The sequence below is a fragment of the Clinocottus analis genome, unplaced genomic scaffold (assembly GCF_023055335.1).
Source record: "Clinocottus analis isolate CAN_PGR_092001 unplaced genomic scaffold, fCliAna1.0.p SCAF_11, whole genome shotgun sequence".
NCBI lineage: Eukaryota > Metazoa > Chordata > Actinopteri > Perciformes > Cottidae > Clinocottus > Clinocottus analis.
In genome coordinates, this window is record NW_027175832.1 from 16,628,667 (window position 1) to 16,646,448 (window position 17,782).

At 42.6% G+C, this 17,782-nt stretch overlaps 1 protein-coding gene across 1 annotated transcript in view; it reads left to right on the forward strand.

The window, feature by feature from the left end:
* The first annotated feature begins 1,401 nt into the window (after window positions 1-1,401).
* egfra (epidermal growth factor receptor a (erythroblastic leukemia viral (v-erb-b) oncogene homolog, avian)) overlaps window positions 1,402-17,782 on the forward strand; it is a 39,246-nt gene continuing 22,865 nt past the window's right edge. Inside the window, 2 exon segments of the mRNA XM_068605148.1 lie at window positions 1,402-1,422; window positions 1,425-1,518. Coding sequence (XP_068461249.1) covers window positions 1,402-1,422; window positions 1,425-1,518 — 115 coding nt within the window.

Here is a 17,782-nt window from a genome sequence, read left to right on the forward strand (position 1 = left end):
ACATGTGAAGTCAAGTCATAAACCCAACTATCTATAGAACGAGTGTTATGCAATGGGTGACTTCAGAATGCAACCATCTCACTTTAAAGTATCATTATGCTGAGCAATAAAAGCAGGAAGACATGGAGGCTGTTTTACTCCACCTTTCTTACAGGATACAAAATGTTTTTAAAGTTACTTTAAGTCTTTGAGTTCATTAAGTTCATTGCAATATCCAAAGTGACTGATATATCGTCCGATATTAGCTTTTTAAAACTTTTATATATATCAAATTTAAGGGATCCTAACATGCTTGTGTTCATTTAAAATGAAAACAATATCAGTTGATACATCCAATTGTTTAACTCTCAGCCAGAAAAAAAACCCAAATCACAAATCTTCAAACATAAACTAACTAACTAGTGAGGTTAGCTATCGCTGCCGCCTTCCACCTGCAGTCAGAGAGGCGCCGCATGCGAGAAAAAAGAGCTCACTGTCCGGCAGCAGCGTGTTCCCCTCCGGCCCGAAGCAGAACATCGCCTCGCTGCTCCGATGGAAGCCGACGCCGGCCGGCGGGCCCAGGCCCTGGGCCGGCTGCATGGGAAGCGAGGCACAGGGGGAACCAGACGGACCCGGCTGCAGTAGAATGAGAGGTTTTCCTGGTTTTCCCGAAACCCTGTATGAGCTGAGTGGCTGGGGCAAAATGTTTGTGTGAGCGGAAATAAAGGACTACACACCTGTGCGGTCCAAGAGAGAAGTTGTGTGTGCTGCGTTTATTCCTTGGCCCCTACATTGGTGACCCTGACGTGATACTGACAGCCAGTCACCTTTAACCCCTCAACACCAAAAACGTTACTCCAGCTACCATACCTGCTCTCATCGGCCTTCACAATAGACCTGAGTGAATTTTGGCCAAGCTCCAACAACATGATTCCACCGAATGACAATAAACAATCACATTGAATCATCAACAAGTCCTTACAGGAAGTTCATGAATCACTAACTGAACAGGATGTCAAGATATACAATAATAAGTATACCTGCGTTAATACAAGTTATGTGTACTTTCCCACACTGTAGACCATTACCCCTTCAAATGACGTTACTTCATCACAGAGTACACGTGTCTTTCTTTCTTCCTTTAAAAAAAAGGAAAGAAAAGAAAAAGCATCCAGTCTGCCTGACGTTACCTGAGCAGTGCGAGAGGCGCATCTGTCCTCCCTCTTGCTGACGTCAGAGCAGCCAGTAGTCGGTCCTTGCTTGCACGAGCCCCGGACTACTCGAGATATCCGCGGAGGAGGAGGAGCTGTCAAAGTTTGACTTTCTCAGAGAAGGAAAAGTATTTTAACCGAAAGATTTTTTTTTTTTTTGTCTTGGGGAAGTTTCGAACGAGCGGAATATCGCGCGTTTGCCTGGTATGGAATGACACCTTCTCACCCGGGACGCGAACGAGAAACACGATGGCAACTCGATGTGTGAAGTGGTTCAGTCTCACCTCTCTGCTCTGCTTGAGCTGCTGCGTTCTGGCGGAAAGGAAAGGTACGTCCGCCCCGACGGCGTGTGGGTTTTACGTGGCTTGGTGCTGGAGGGCTTTCGCAGGCTTTCGCTTTCCTCTTCTCTTTGCCGTTTCATTAATAATTCTCGCACAAATCACAGAGCGCTCCAAAAAAAAAAAAAAAAAAAAAGAGCCGCGGCGGCACTCGGTCCAGCGTGAGAGAAACAACTGGAAAAAGTTTCGGACCGTCCCGCTGAAAAAAGTTGCACAGAGAGCCGTAACCAAGTGTAGCGTCCAGTATCTTTGCCGGGATAGTTGTTGATGAGGATTACAGGCGCGTCCGCGTGGCGGACGAGTTGGGATTAATTGGGCCAATTTCAAAACAAACAAAAAAAGTGCGAAAATCCGCATCTCTGCGTAAATTTGCACCAAATTGATGGTGATGATGCTGGGAGGGGATGTCGATGAGTGGCGTGCTTTATTTTCTAGCGCCCCCCCCCCCCCCCCCTTCCTTTTTCTATTTTAATTTGTAATACTTTGAATCTTTTTTTGTATTTTCTTTTGTCTTTATGCAGCGTTTGACCTAATTGTGAGCAAAAATAGAATCAACCGAGCGATGCTGTCACCTTGAAACACACACTCAGAGCACTTTGATGCATCCACTAACTAGTTTCTTATATACACAACCTTGTCATATTTTCTTGCTTTCTTTTTCTTTCAGTTGCACACACACGGACACACACACATACACACAGTATATGAGATAAGAGAGAGAGAGAGAGGGCACCTCCTCTTCCATAATAAAACATGATACATGTGCCCAGTTGCATCTGGTCCTCAAAGGAAATCAGATCAAAATGTGAAGACAGACTCTTCATCCCGCTTGCAGGATTGATCAAAAACAGAGAGAGTCTGGAAAGTGTGGTACGGCAGCAGACTGATGAAAGTATGAAAACAAGTGCTGAAGGAACAAGTTTCTTGGTTTGTCTTGCTCTGTTTGTGCTTTCCTTCGGCCCTGAAGTAAAGGTCACGTAAATCGTATTTCTTTTAAGGGCATGGCAGTGTTTTGACTGCTACTTCCATGCTTTCTCGCTGTTGTGTCTTTTTCTTTTTAAAAGCTGGACATTTCAGAACACCTCACTACAGGCGATAGTTTACACAGACTTGTCCGGAAAAGAAGCGCAGGAAAGCTGCTCCATCTCAACATATTTAAATATATTCATGTATGCCGTTGGAGTGAGTCAGATCTCTTATAGAGGCCAGTTGTCTGGTTTGAAAGTGACCAGGACTCTCACTTTCCTGCCTGATGGTTGGAACTTCCTATTCTTGTGTATCATCACTGTCCACGCTCATTGCGCTGTTCCTCCTCCTTATAAGCGGATAAGCACGGTGCACTTCGTGCCAGCAGCGCACGTGCAAGTTGCATCTTTTCCCCGTCTGTTCCGACAAGTAACAACCAGTGTCGTTTTTTTTTTTTCGAGAGAGAGAACCATAACAAATCAAAACTGTTTGTGAGCCAAAAAGACAGAATCCCTAAATATTTCTGGGCTTCCAAACAAACTAGATGGTGCACATTTCACGCTGCAGCAAGCCTCCCACAGTAAATACTGATTTTTAGATATTTATTAAGTCCAGATAAGATTAGAAATGAACAGCTGTAGTGATAGGTATGGTATGCAGTGCAACTTGGTTTAATTACTGTTAATTTCCATTCGCATGGAGCTCCGCCATATGGTCCGACAGTTTTTGTTGTTGTTGTTGGTTTTTGTTTTTGGCCAGGGGCTAAGACAGATGTTTCTGTGTGGCAAACAATGTTTTTCCCGGAACGCAATGTCCATAATAGTCAAAACTTGATTTTAACACTATGTCAAACTCCAATAATGTTTTCAAACTGAAACAGCAAAAAAGAACCCATAAAATGTATTTGCATTGTTTTGTCTTTGGATCAACACAAGTAACACACATTTTTTTGTCATTGATTTAAAGTAGAAGTAGCTGGTGGGTGCCGCATTGTGGTCATGTGGTTGTGCCATCCAGTTTGCAGTTGGCTTATCATTAACTCAAAAATAAAAGTCCTTAATAACTACAAGCCATACCACATACCCCTGAGCAATTCTGTTCCAAAAAAGGATTTTTAGTTATCAGTGTCGGTACAAATGAGATTCTGGTTTCACGTTGCCTCTCTATCGGATGTTGATGTTCCTGGTGGGCTGGTCGTGTAGTAACAAAACAATCACGGTAAGTGAATTAAGCCTAGGCGTGGAAAATATTGCCGTAATATACACGAGACAACTTTTATTTTGAAAATCTGAGGCGTTGTTGTTCTGTCTGGCAGAAGGATAAAGGATTACTGATACTAAGTGATCCTTTCTGCGTGTGTCAGTCGCAAGTCCACCTAAATGAATACATGCAAACAGGAGTCCTTCCTTAAAGTGTGATGTAATTAAAATGGTCCAGTACTTGAGGGGCTTTAAGCATTAACCTTACAGCGGAAACAAAGTATCTTCAAAATGTCAAATCAAACAGAAAGAAAAGCAGTCTTGTTCGAAGCTTAGTGACAATGCATTTCTGAGCTAATCCGAATGGGGTTGAAAGGTTTTATAAGCCTTAAGAAGAAGAATCATTTTCTCAGCCCACAAAAGGAGCATGTAATCCTTCGACTTATTCTAAAATCACCAAAACCGGGAGGTACATCGCTTTCAGGGATGGACGACTGTCGCGATCTGTATTAGATTGCGTCGATTTGCTGTTTACACCGAGAAGTGGCAACACGTTTAGTTGAGAAAAACTTGAAATTGATGGAGATCATGAGTAAGAAACAAACCTTCGGGGCATATTGCTCTGTGTTTTGTGTGTTATCTTGCAGCAAGAGTCATAACACTTGATAGGATCACAATGTGGCCGATGAATGACCAAAGGTATGGAACGGTAATCATGAAAAGATTCTTCCCCACCTAGTCATTCATCCCAGCCCTGGTTGCAATGCAGTTGCTGGAGGACATTAAGGCAGTTTTGAAAATCCATTTTGAGCTTCGCTGATAGCGAGCAGTCCGTCCCACAGGAAGTCACCTGACGGTCCTCCGTGCTGCGACAGCCTGCCAGGCCGTGGTGATGGCTTCTGGGGGAGTCAGAGAGGACTTGCTGAATAATAGAAAAGCTCCTCGTCCCGCGCGCTGGCATGCTCAGTTTATTAACTGTCATCATCTGCGGAGAGGTTGTAAATAATGCCCACGGCTTCACCCGGCAGCCAGCCACAAGTAATAACGGCGTTGATTTATTACCCAGATGAAATGCTAAATGGTTTTGGAATCAATTGGACTTCCTCTGGTTGTGACTGCAGCCGTATTGAAGAGCAGAAGTGAAAGAAAATCTCTGAAATATTCAGCCTCTGTGAAATTGCATCGATTCTCAAAGACACCAGCGATTTTGGATTATTGGTTTCCTTGTAAAAAGGAACTAAGTTAATACTTTATTTAGTTTGCTCTCAAAGTAGTGCTATGCGGTTGAACCCACTGTTCAGATAGCATAGCATTGTTCATACTTTATGCATTTTGTCTTCTCAATACTATGATCATTTTCCTGAAATTGCCTCCATCACAATGTGTCGCAATATAGTGACTCGTAACCCCTGTGATATGATCCGTATCGTATTGCCGGGTCCTTGCCGATACACAGCCTTACAGCGGTGATGAATACATTTTTCTTCTACCCGTTAATGTTAATGTGTCTCTTCAGAGTGGCCAAAGCGCAGCTACAGATATGAGGTGAAGTGAGAGCCCCTCTAACTGGGTTAACCTGTGCAAGATCAAACTAATCTCAGGGGCATGTCAACAGCTTAATCCATAATCCTCGATGCAAGGCTCCCCGGCTCTTTAGGCACAGGATAAACCGCTTAAATATCAATATGCTTTTTCCAGAGTTAATGGGTTATTCAAGTCCTGGACACAGAATGAGATTGGAAGATAATACATACGTCCAGCTCCATCATTTTTGCATTTAAATGTGCTTGCACACCTGCGAAAGCTGAGCTGAATCATGAAAAAACTTTTCTCCTGCAGTGCATTTCAGCATCCTGAGTAAGTGCTTTTCCCTCTGTGTTGTGTTGGGATCCAACGGACCAGCTTTCCTCATCAGTCATGTGTTTTTTTTCCATCACTTTTAGGAAACCAATCCTTTTGTTTTCATTAAAGCCCACTCTGGGATTAGATGGATGTCTGTAGTGAAATACAGGTTATGATCCTGTGTAATCTTAGAATCTCTAGCCTGTGTGTCGGGGTCCAGAGCGGCCCTGATGCTACTGCTCCTGCTACATCTTCGCCTCTCCTCTGATGACCTTCCCAGACTTCCATCTGCTGCGGCCATTGTCTGAAATAAGTCTTTTTGGTTCTAGCCGTGGGAGTTGGCGTTCTTGACGCCCTCCCTCCCAGCTTTGAAAAAACTCCGCCGTGTCTGAGTGGTCCAGATTTCGAGAGCCGCGAGTGAGGTGAAGGGCTTTGGTTTCACTCCGGGACAATGGTGCCTCTGTAAAAGGGCAGGTTATCTGGCAGCACTGATACTTTTGTAGAGCGACCGAGATCTGAGTCGTGCAGCAGCGGACGCACCGGAGGCCAGACGTGCATGTCATCGAGATGGAACACAGAAGGGAACAGCCTTTGTTCTTCTTCTTACTTTTAACCCTGAAAATGCATCTAAGTACAGTAAATCTATTGTGTCGTCCTGAACATCAAGTATTTGCTGCACTTCTGCAACCGCTAATTATGTGTCTGGTTTCACAGCTCTTCCGTCTAAAAAAAAAAAACCCCCCACAAACAATAATGTTCTATGCGTTGTTCTCATGTCTGCCAGGAGCATTTAATACAATATGAAATGCAGCCAGCTACGTCATTGATTCTACCCATGGAAAGCTCTTCTTTTGGACCTCCTAACCCAAATAAAGCAGTGTATTGTGTTTTAACTGCAGCTACTGAAATCTGTTGTGTAGTTTGTGTATATCCACTGAGAACCCAGCATGGAATAAGTGAGTTAATGTGGTTACTCATTGAACTGATTTGCGTCCTTTGTTTGTACATGGTAACAAAGTGATCCAGTGAATTTATGGCCTTTCCATGATCCACTGGCTGTGCATGAAGTCTCCTGTGGAAAGAGACCCAGGAATTCACGGCGGAAAAAAAGGCCCTGTGCTATCTTCCCATCTCATCAGATGTTGTGTTAAAAAGGAAAATAAGACCAATCTGTGTGTGTCCATCTCCTACAGGACACCGAGTTGAGGGTGTGTTAAGGATTGCTCATAATTCTGTGTGATTTAATTCTTTGGCCTTTTGTTGGTAACGTTGTTAGCCCCCAGTGATGAAAACAATCATCATATCTTTGGAAAGACATTACTTTCTTATACATCTCTCCTTGTTTGAGATGCATTATGTGCTAGTTAGTTCAATATGTTATGTTTGCGAAGGTTATTCCAACTAAAACAAGCAACTAAAACAAATGGCAATTTATTATTAGTTATTGACCCAACAATTTGTCAAGAAAAGATCTGAAAATGTATTGACCATAAATGCAAACAGTATGTGAAGCATCTTCATAGAAACACATTGCTGCAGCCCCTCATTGTATTGTTTTAGCTCACGGTGGACTGGAAACCACAGAAACATAGTGTGGGAACAAATGCATGATGTACTTTAAGCTCAATCTGGGGGTTTAAATAAAGTTCTCTTTTGGTTCGCTGGTTTGTAGATATTTGCCAACGCACACCCTTACAAAGTATTCCATTTGCAGTAACTGAAACCAACTCATTTTGGTAGAGAATAAACTAATTGTTTTTCATGTGTCTGACAAAGCAGTTTACAAATGTGTCCTGCCAGGCTGGAACTGCTGAGACAGGAAGTCAGCTCTACCAGTGACGGTAAAGATGGAAAGTGGGAACCATGTTTCCATCTCGGAAGCTTTCAGCTTGGACAAAAAACATATTTCGAAGAGAAATTTGGAGCTCAATCCATTTCAAAAAAGGCCAGTCTGGGGCCTTTTCCCTGACAGATAAATCCTTCTTTATATTGTATTGTATTTGTATTCAGTACTTAACTTTATGGGTCTCTGTGTCACAATGCAAATGTACAAGCTTTCAATGAGATGGACAGGGTTAGGGCACATATTAAAAGAAGGAGCCCAGCCAACTGAGAAAAACAAGAAAATGGAGGATACATAAATAAACATCAGAAGGATGGGGTGAGGTCTTTGACTCTTAAATTCATTCCCTCCTTTAATCACTCGTCAATCGGGCCTCAGTCCGTCGTTCTTGTTGCTGTTGCCTCACGTTTTGGCATTCAAATTGGATATGAGAGTCCCTCACCATTATCTCAAAGACCTGTAGGTGTGGCATCTTCACTAATGGCCCCAGGGGTCATTCTGAGGAGCCATGTTTCAAACAACGCTCGCCCAAAAGAGGAATCCCCCACAGGGAAGGGAACAATAGCTTCACAAACAAATCTCCATTTCAGAATATGTCAGAAGAAAGCATTGGTTAATGGGTGGTGGCTGATCCATGAAACATGCATTTAGTCTCTTCCTGTGTGGTCCATTAGTCTAGTAAACTAAAGGGGGGGGGGGGCATTTTAAACTATGACTCACTGTTAGAAGTTGGAGCCTTGTGGCACATAGTTATTTTTATTTTTTATATATATAGGAATTCCTGCATTTTTCAAAACATATCAGGATGGAGATCCAGGATGTTTCAGTTGTAATTCCCTTTGCTGTGTAGGGAGACGGGGGAGAGGGGCTTTCCTGCCTCACATCCTGATTTAAAGGATGTAGGAACTCCTTAGCAGTTTTAACCTGAATGATTTGTTGATTTTCCATTCGGTTGTATTGACTGTGGTCTGGTTTGTTGCCTTAGGGTTTAGCTCTTTCCACACTCATACCTGTGCAACAATGGAAAACTGACTTTGACGTAATATCGTACTGCTTGACATGACTTGAATTTACCCCAACTGAGTTCTTCCCTCCTCAGACATGAATATGTTAACATCAACAACTATATAGTTCATGTATATAATCCATAATTATTATGTATATTCATTATTAAGTCTGATGGTTTTCATCGCTCGACTACTTATGAAACATTGTGTTTTCTTTGCCAATGTGATTAAGGCCTTACACGCTTCATTGCAAGGGTGTGGCAAAGTGTCAATCAAAGCTCCAGTGTGTGACTTTCCTTTATTGAAAAGATAGTCGGGGCAAGTAATAACTAGTCAAATGGAAACAGAAGGCCTTCTGCTTTGTCTTTGATGACCCCGACAAAATTCTCACTGCATGTCCTGCAAGAAAAAAAAAGACAAACATCTTCAGTGACGTTATAATCTTTTATCTTGCTTTTAGCGTCACTTGATGCCAGCTTTAAGAGAATAGTGGTTTATGGACTTTCTGATTTGATTTGCACTGTTAGAAAATAGGAAACTTGTTTTCCAGAAAATACTTTCTCACAAGCAAAAGGCTTATTCAGACATGTTTCTTGTTAACTGATACCTGTATTGCCTCCGGGTTTCTTCTCGTCTAGACCCCCTGTCACATTTTTGAATGGGTCTGGTATTGACATGTTGCAGAGAGCGAAGCTTGAATCCTCTTACAGTGTGCCTTTTGTGGTAAACTTCCCTGGAGTTTCGTCTCTATAAAATGTTAGAAAAGGCTGAAAATGAGCCAATATACATAGCGGATAGGTGGCCAAATAAGATACTGAGGCAAATCCCATGACTGAAAAACATACACAAAGAAAAGGAAAGTGCAGGAGATAAATCAGTTCTCATCCAGCGTCTGTGGCTCATGTGTGGACCAAACTTGAATGGACGTCTCCTTCTTCCAAGTCTTTGGACAAAAGGTTCTTTATTCAGGATTTTGTCTTCTTTGACACAAGCTTATCTGTCTTCCTTGACCTTAACTTGCCATGTAGACATGACATTACAGCTCTGTGTAAACAATGAGGAGAAAGGCATCCCTGTATGCTAAAAGTTCTGAAGGCTCTTTGGGTATAATAATCTATTTAGCTGTTTTGGGAGGTTTATATTGGATTATTGCATTTAATCCTACGCACAAATATGAGAAGACAAGAAAAAAACAAAGTGTGCCGCCATGCTCTGTGAGGCTGAAACGAAGGTACAAAGTACAGCCACAGCTGTACTTTGTACTTGTTCATTTTGTTATTTGGTCGTGTACTAAAGCATTTGACAAATTTAAAGTTTGACCTTATGATGGCAATGAATAAAAATGGCTTCCCAAAGTTATTAGAATCATCTTTAGGGGAACCTGAATGTCTTCAGCAAATTTCATAGGATTCTAGTGCAAAATTTGTAGAGAAATTTCATAAAAAAATGACATGACTGTCAACCTCATGGGGGCACTAGAGGAAAAATATAAAGAATGACCAAATTCATCTGGATTGACCCTCTGGCAACTGTCGATGTACAGTAGGAGTGAAAAGGGAAGAAATATAAGGGGATTATCTACATAATTTGGATTCATGTTCTCTGCAACAAATTGTGTTGTCAATCAACCAATAGCAGAGATAATTCAGTCTGGTGTTGGACCAACCAAAGCCATGCTACTTGCATGGCTAAACGAGTCTGAATTGTACTGTAATGATACACATGCTTGGTATTATTTTCATGCCGAAAGGTTTGCCTCCAAAACTCCAAGCACTTCAATCTCCTCATGGACCAGTAAAGCATAATTCTGCCAAAGCAAATAACGGACGTCCCTCCTTGTGACGTAGCGGTCTGAATTACGACAACAATGATGTCGGGGCAGCCGGCAGTGCGTTGTGGCGGGGTGAGCTCGAAAACGAAAAGAAGATGTCGGCAATTCCCTCACTGGCCTTCCAGGATTTTACAAGCCAACATCACTTCTCAGTGATTTCATCGTCATCCTAAAACGTGTCTTATCCGAGCCATTTACAGACAATATGACAGCATCGTTCATAATATTGTCACGGTGGTTCGGCTCGGGTACAGTCGATCTGTGATTTGTGTAACTCCTGGAGCACTAAAACATAATGTGCTCTCAACACAACACGCCTTCTGTAGTACCTTTTCTAATTGCCTAGTAAGTTTCAACAACACCAATGCTTCGTTGAGCTCAGAATTAATTTCCTGGTGGGACTTTGAGCGGAACATCTTCATTACCACATGTTTTCATAATTAAAGCCAGAGGCCTGTAAAAGAGAAGGAATTCTCCTGGCTTCACTCGCAATGTTTCCCTCCATAAAAAAAAAGGGTTCAACTGGCCCTCTCATTGCAAGATTGCTCACTAAACCATTAGGGGAGGCCATATACTGTATTTTACTGTAAGTATGTTCCCATGCACTGCATCACATTACAGACCCATGACATTTTAAAGCGTCGCTGATGAATGATCAATATCTGCTACTCTCCTCTAATTTTCATAACAAACCACTTCAGCTGTGCAGCTATGTGCAAAATACCCTGGAGTGCACAGTTGGACCAGTGCCAGACAGTAAGGATTAGTCCTCTGGACCTTCAGCATATCCACTATATCAACAACTTCCTCCTGAGCTGATTAGAATGCAGTCTGGGATTATTTAATATGAATGTACTTGTTTAGTTTTTATCCGAGTATTATTTTAATAATCAGTCACCCACTAAATTTCCAGGAGATTAAAAACACTGAAATTCTAATTGGGTTTTGGGGTCAAGCGACATTTAAATAACCCTTAAAACCACCATGAAACAGTCCATAAGGAGAAGTTTGAATGTGTGACTGCCATGACGGATCTTCTTTTGCTTTTCTTCTTTGTGTTATTCTGGCTTGGTAAATCAGGGTTTTGTACCCTTTTGATGTGCTTATATCTTATGCTTCCAAGAAATAAAATCATCTGATGGATCATTCTGGGTTCTAAAAGTTTGGCGCCTGTTGGTCGATTTGGAAAAACTTCCAAAATGAGATCCAGAGTTCGTAGCTGGGAACGTCATTACATCTGTTGAGCTGTTTGCAACTGATACAAATCCTTTCACACAATCATTCTCAGCAAATGGTGATCGCCAAGTTGTCATGGAGTGGTTTACATTTCCCTTTTCCAGTAAACGTTACGGGCCTCTCATCCATGACACCTTTTAGAGTTGAGATGTACAGTTCTTTTTTGTTGTGGAGCATCGATTGCGTCACACAATCTCGCCCGGCTGTAGTTAGAGCATCCAGCACTTTTCATCCTTTTGGCTTAAAAGTTAAGGTTGAAAGTCTATTGTTGATGTAATATAAACCAGTGTTCCACCCCGTTATTACGGCAGTTGTTGCATTACAGTTGGTTGTATTTTCTGTCTCCTATTCAACTCGAAACTGGATAATGTTGTTTAATTGTTTCCTTGGTTGGGCATTGGATAACTATGATGTTGGTAAGGTTTTGTATCCTGGCTCATATGCAGATGAGACTGTCCTATCCAATCATTTAAACAGGTTAACATTAAGAATAGGACAATCTCTACAGTGCCCATAAACGTTTTGTGGTGCATTTCATGGACAGTGGTTCCTCGCCAGGGTCCTTGTGTTCATCAGTGTGTCTGATAGTGAGAAAAGGTTCCAGCCTGCCAAGTCTGATGGCTTTGATGACTGACGCAAAGCAGCCAGGCCACAGGTTGTGCTAAAAGCCCCTCTGTGTCTCTGCAGTGAGGGGGCGACCTTAAAAACAACCTCCCTCTTCAGTCACAATCATCTTAAACAAGCTGACACATTGTTACAGAGCTTTGTTCAGCATGTTTTTTTGGCGCAGGATGAGGCCCCGCATGCTAACAATGGATGAAATCTGAGCCGCGGGCTCGTTGGAGATGTGTTTGATGAAAAACTTGCGCCATTGTCTGTCAGTTGTTGCCGCTCGCTATTTCACTGGCGATAGAATTGTTGTGAAATGACTCTTGGAGGTTATAACGGAGCACTCTGGGGCTCTGAGTACGAGAGGCAGCGGCACCCTGCTGCATTTCAAACATTTCAGTTCGATGTGTCAACAGGAAGACGTTGTGAAAATCTTACAAACGTCCCAGGGTTGATTAAATTGGTCATGCTTTTGGCGAGGTACCACGCAACAAGTAACAAAATACCCTTTTAGAGTGTTGAAAATGTATGAGAGCCCCTCTCCTGTCCAAACTAATTCCCCCCAAGCTCGGTTTGTCCCCGACTCCTGCCCTCTGCCAGTGTGGATGAGGAAGAAACTACTCATCAGTGGATTTAAGGGCCTGCTGATGTGTAAACCAGAGGTTGAAATAGTGAGTAAGGTCTGAGCAACAGAGGGAAGCTTACTAATCCAAACCCCATGGCTTTTGGAGAATATTCCTTTTATGGGGTCTCTCTCTCTCTCTGTGGATACTCCAGCGGGGCCGAGTTGCTAGAGACATGACTAACGCAGTAACAGAGTTATTGGCAGGCAACGCTGCTTTGCAGCGGTTAGACCTACACACAAATGAGCTTGTCAGCAGTTGGCTAAAAATAAGAAACCCTTCAGAAGAAACGCTGCCTCAAGGAGTGTCTATCTTCTTTGTTTAGATGGCGCGAGGAGTCCAGTGAGTGAGAGTTATCGGTCCTCTCTTGATGTGCACCAATATGGGCCCGCTGCTCTGACTGGGAATGCTTAAACCATCAGGGGATTCCCAAATCACAGCTGCTTTCTGCTGCTGGAATGATGTGTGAAATGTGTGGGTTTCTACGTTTGTGGTAGTTGTTTTTCTTTCAGTCTTCCTCCCGTTCTTCTTTTCCAGGCATGGCTTAGTGATGGTCAGTGGAAGGGAATGGGAGGGGAGGGCGAGGAGCGAGAAGAGGGAGGGGAGGGAGGGAGGGGACAGTGAGTTAGCAGCAGTGTGCTCGCCGCCCACTCCCTCTCCAGTCTTCCTCCCTTGCTTCCTGTGGGATTGAAGAGGAGTATGGTTTTAACAGGGAAGGAGAAAGGAGAAAAAAGAGGGGGAGTAGAGCGTGTGTGTGTGTGTGTGTGTGTGTGTGTGTGTGTGTGTGTGTGTGTGTGTGTGTGGAGGGAGGAGGGGTGGGGATCTTGGCTAGAACAAGCTTCAATAGGGAGAATGTCTGGACGTTAAAGAGGAAGTGGGTTTAATGTTGGAACATTTGGAGAATGGTGGGTGCATTATTGGAATTTAAATGGGGCTGGGGCTAACAAGGTTGTGTGAGCTTTGGGTAACAGGAGTTGGATTGTTTGGTGTCTTGATGGAGGACTAATGGACTTTCCAACAGGGCATGTGGGAGAATTTTCTCACTAATGATATGTATTGTTTGATTATTTGAGCCATTGTGTTGGACCTCTACTATATCGGTCACAGCTGGAGAGTAATAGGAGTGAAGCTGTGTTTAACTAACTCCAATAAATCAGCTTTGTGTCCAGTAGTTTTTCTTGTAGCATTTATAGGTTATGTGTCTCTTTGGTTGGAGATATCACTATTGGGTAATGAATGCATCATTAACTAATGAGTTAAATGTGGAGTGTTGATTATTCGCAGCAGTAGCTCAAATATAATCAGCATGAATGCAGTGAAAGCTCTTCTTGTAAGTCAGTAACCACATGTTAAATTCATTATTTATTTATTTTTAAATTAAAGAGTTGGCTCACTGAATGTACCAACAAACTAAACAATCTATAAACAGATCACACATCATGCTGACACACGACATTAGCGAATAGTTGATTTTTGTGTTTATTATTCAATCATTGCAATTATTCCAACCATAATGTCTTTTTTTTTAGCTCTGTATTGTTTTCCTTTAACTCCTGACGGAGATATCTGACTCCTGAGCCGCTAAATGCTACGCTGTGTTCACCAACTGGCTGCTAACTTGCTCTGCCTCAGTGTAGCGTAGGTTCATCACAGCGTCTTTGCTGGAACAAACTGCTGGAAACAATACAGATGAGCAGTGAGAGGGAACCAAAAACCAAACCAAAGTTGCTGAAGCAGCTGAAATACACGTTAAGTCCTGCTATAACTGAGGGGAACTCCAGAGTGGGGCAGTAAATCTGCGATGAGACCCTTTCATATCACACATAGTGATCTGGCACATTGCTCATATAAACATAATGATTTCTTTACAAAAGGATCAACTACTTTTTTTTGGGAAACAATGTCCCTGTTTCTGTGGATAATCCACAGACTTCAATACCCATTTTTTATTTGTAACTAGTGTCGATGAAAAATGTGTTTATTTGAAAACTTTTGCGAGGTCCTCTGAGTAACAGGGACGTTGCATCCAAAGACATTTTAATCCTGTAAATGGCATATATTTCATTGCTGTAAGCAGTACTACAAAATCACATGAATAAGAATCCAATTGGCTGCAATGTGGCATTACATTGGACTAATGTATATACCTTTAAGGTCTTATAATGGCTGATCCCAGTATGCAGAAGTGTGAGTATACATACTGTATTCCTGTGTTTGTGCACAACCTAAATCCACTGTTTCCTCATGCTGAGGTGGAGCGTAAACATTATGATGGGCCCAGCCACAGGTATCTGGAATGTCTCACTGACTGGTAGAGAGTGCTCTTCAGAAGCGGAGAGTAAACATGAGGCCTTTTTGGCCTTTATTTGGTCACTTGCTCAGCTTTTAACAGACTAAACTTCCCCGACAGAGCTCTAACTCAGGCAGGGCCGGCCAGCTTATAGTCACATGGGGTTAAGCTGTTCCGAGGACATGTGACGTCATTTCTGGGACGCTTCATCTGCTTCATCTGCTTTTGTTCTACAGCTGGCCGCTCCAGTGTTTTGTCCCCTTTGTGAGCCCTTCAGGGAAAGGTCAGCCACGTTCATCTATCAAGTGTGAGACTTTAACACCCTCTTTCCACATTTTGACCCACAGCCGGCCGCGAGGTCCCACATCTACATTTTATTTAGCTGAACCACAAACCACTCTTGACTCTCCTTTCAGTTTCTTCTTCTTCCTCTCCCTTCCCTTCTATCAGTCCTCTTCCTCTCGTACATGAAGTTAGATTTAGACGACAATCAGCTACCATCTGGTTCAGCATCGCGGGGTAGCCGTCTGGAGCTGACCCTGTGCAAGGATCAACTTCCTGTGATGTCAAAGGGACTTGTGTTGCTGCATTCACTGGGGATAGGGAGGAAAGTGTGTGTGAGGGGGGGTATCCTCTTAGTCCTTACTGGCCCCTTTTTGTCTTTATCCGAGGCCCCAATATGTTTTCTCTAGGGGATTGATGCATCTCCCACGCAAAGGAAGATTGCGTTTCCCCGTCACTGAGAGCAGGATATCAGGATTTTTTTTCTGTCAAACTACAAAGTATCTACATCAAAATATAGTACACACCCCTAAAGAGTGCAAATATGACTACTTGTGTCGCTGGCTTTCTTTTTTATATGACATTTGATCCCTGATCTCCTCTTGAATCTTAGCCAGAAAATCTAGCGGAGGAAGTATGAGCTGAATGCAAAGAAAGACTCAAGGAAGGAAGTGGATTTTTTTTTCAAACCTTTCGCATACTGATACTGGGGCTTTGGGAGATTTATGAGTCCCTGAAATCTGGAGGTCTTAAAATATGAGTCCACGCAACCCCATGTGGACCCCGACTTTAATCGGAGGCCAATAAAAGCAGAGCGTGCATTTTTTTCAACAGCATCAACATCCTGTTACGCTACGTTTAGAGACATACGAGGGGTGTAACCATAATTTACCTCTTAATAAGGGAATCCATCTTGGCATCGATTTGTTATCAGCGGAGGGACACTGCAGATTGAGTTACATAAGATACTTTGCCGTAATGCTGTTGAGTTGGAGAGAGAAATAAACAATTCATGTCAGTTAGCATTGTTACTTCCCTTTAATTATGTATAAGTTTACAGATGATTTGATTATCAGACTCTGGACACAGCCTAATTAAATTGCAAGTAGTGAATGAGAGGAAGAGAACGCGGCAGAGCCATTTCTGTTGTCTGCAGAAAAGTAGAAAGCATGATGATTTAAATGTGTAGTAGATGGCTCAGTCAACCAAATGACACCATTAGATGGGTTGGAAAAGGGTTTTTAGTGTGGAAAGTTTAGTTGTCGTTTGTGGACATTCAGCATTTCCTCCCACGGCCACCAAAATACAAAGTTTGGTCCAAACGTTGAAATAAAACCTCAGAATGGGACTTTTTTTGGCAGATTTTTTTTCCTTTGGTTGGTTTTGGTACTCAACATTGTGCATTTGATCTTACCATGTTTAGTTAACGTGTCTCAAATATTTACGGGAAGTTTTGTCTGCGTGACTTTGGTTTTATACCCTGCTTCACCCGTTTCCCCTTCTCCCTGTCAAATACGTATCCCAGCTTCAAAGTTGAAAGGAAAGGTTTACTCTGGAAGTTCGGTGCGAACGTTGCTAACATAATGTAGGAAACAGACACAATAACAAACACCTTTAGCACATATGCAAACCACTCGGCCCTCAGTGAATGCTGCCTCAGGAAAGTTGGACATTTTGGATACAATTTTCATGTCTGTCTGTTAGATATAGAGCTCCAACTAGCAGCCAGTTAGCTTAACTCGAGATAGCTTCACAATGTTTAAATGTTGTCACGAGAGACACAAATGTCAGTTTCTTCTTAGAAATGTGGTTTGAAAATGTAGTTTTGTGTTGTTTATTGTACTGCACGACAGTGTATTGCAATTGTTCCCTGTGATTTTTGGCTTATTATGCAAATGAACAAACTCTCATGCATTACATGAATCAGCTTGAGTGATTATTCCTCTATGTCCAGCTCTTGGGGGGGAAATACAAGTGGTTAAAAACACAGATTTGACAACTTGTGCATTCTCGATTTCGCTGTGGTTTTGGAGTGTATGCTGAGGGTGGACCTAAACAATTACCTTATTATCTCTCATAATGTGCTTTGCCAGTCTCTTTTTCTGGAGGCTAGCAGATCCAATAGCCTCAAGAAACAAATATCTACCCACACACCCTTGACTCCCAACGCTAGTCCCCGAGTAAACATCCATCGAGTGATATGCGGCCGCACATTTCAACAAGCTTAGATGACTAATGATTGGGTTTATGAAGCCTTTTGTCTCGCGGTGACTGGGTGCTGATCGGCACAGGCCAGGGAATATTCTATACTCCCCAGTGTTGCACACTCACACACATGCCTGTACATACACACCCACATGCGTACAGTACTAAAACAGAGATATTCCAGACATGCCACTCCTTCCTCATAGAATAAAACCTCCTGCACATTTTGTGACGACAATACAGCTGTAGGAAATGAAGCAATCTGCAATTAGTCTTTGTCACAGTATCAGTTGCGTCACCGCAGGCCCCGCCCTTGCCTTA